Below are 1,363 nucleotides of genomic sequence, written 5' to 3' on the forward strand. Positions count from 1 at the left end.
CCCTCACCCAGCAGACGTTGGTGGCCACGCGGGGCTCGGCGCTCAGCCCCTCCATCAGGCACTGCAGCAGGGGTGCCAGGTAGATGTCGTTGATGGCAGCCTCGGGCAGCATCTCACAGATCCTGCCCACAGTCCAGGCTGTGGTGTCCCTCACCACCACGCTGGGATCCTTCATCAGCTCGATCAGCGTGGGCATGGCCTGGGGGAGCAGCAAACGGCGTGAGAACGGGGGAACACAAACATTGTCCACCCCAAAAATCACCTCATAAGCAGGTCTGAGCTCAAATAACCCAACACTCCCCTCCAATAACCATTGTCCACCCCAAAAATCACCTGATGAGCAGATCTGACCTCGAATAACCATTGTCCACCCCAAAAATCACCTGATGAGCAGATCTGAGCTCCAATAACCCAACACTCCCCTCCAATAACCATTGTCCACCCCAAAAATCACCTGATGAGCAGGTCTGAGCTCCAATAACCACTGTCCACTCCAAAAATCACCTGATGGGCAGGTCTGAGCTCCAATAACCCAACACTCCCCTCCAATAACCCACTGTCCATCCCAAACCTCACCTGAAGACCATGTTTGAGCTCTAATAACCCATTTTCCATCCCAAATCTTGCCCGAATGACCAGGTTTGAGCTCCAATAAAATAACCCAACCATTTCCATTTTTTATCCCCACATCTCACCCGAATGACCATGTTTGAGCTCCAATAACCATTTTCCACTGTTACCTGGATGACCAGCGGTTTGAGCTCAAATACCCCGTTTTCCATCCCAAAAGCTCCTGAATGACCATGTTTGAGCTCCAATACCCCATTTTTTTCCCCCAATCTCACCTGGATGACCATGTTTGAGCTCATTTTCCACTCTCACTTGGATGACGAGTGGTTTAAGCCCCAATACATTTTTTCTCCCCCACTCTCACCTGGATGACGAGCAGTTTGAGCTCCAATAACCATTTTTTCCCCCAAATCTCACCTGATGACCATGTTTGAGCTCATTTTCCCCCAATCTCACCTGGATGACGAGCGGTTTGAGCTCCAATAACGATTTTCCACCCCAAATCTCACCCGAATCACCATGTTTGAGCTCATTTTCCCCCAATCTCACCTGGATGACGAGCGGTTTGAGCTGGTTGGGCTCGGGCCCCTCCAGGATGCAGCCGAAGGCCATGACGGCGGCGTCGCGGTACCTCCAGTCGGGGTTTTTGATGTGCTCCTTGATGAAGGGCAGCACGTGGGGGACGATGTCGTCCTCGCAGCACGTGGCCAGCAGCATCAGGCACACCCCCGCTGCCTTGCACGGGTTCCAGTCGTCATCGTCGTCGTTCTCGTCCTGGAAACGGCACCGGGGC

General features: G+C 53.0%; 1 protein-coding gene across 1 annotated transcript in view; it reads right to left on the reverse strand.

Annotated features, from left to right (window-relative positions):
* The window catches only part of KPNB1 (karyopherin subunit beta 1), a gene marked incomplete at its 3' end in the record, with an annotated part of 16,509 nt that overhangs the window by 7,709 nt on the left and 7,437 nt on the right, over positions 1–1,363 (reverse strand). The window contains 2 exon segments of the mRNA XM_057388512.1: positions 8–199; positions 1,120–1,344. Of these exon segments, the coding sequence (XP_057244495.1) occupies positions 8–199; positions 1,120–1,344 (417 nt within the window).

This window comes from Malurus melanocephalus, unplaced genomic scaffold (assembly GCF_030028575.1).
Source record: "Malurus melanocephalus ecotype Western Australia unplaced genomic scaffold, MMel_1.1 scaffold_2056, whole genome shotgun sequence".
NCBI classification, from domain to species: Eukaryota; Metazoa; Chordata; class Aves; order Passeriformes; family Maluridae; genus Malurus; species Malurus melanocephalus.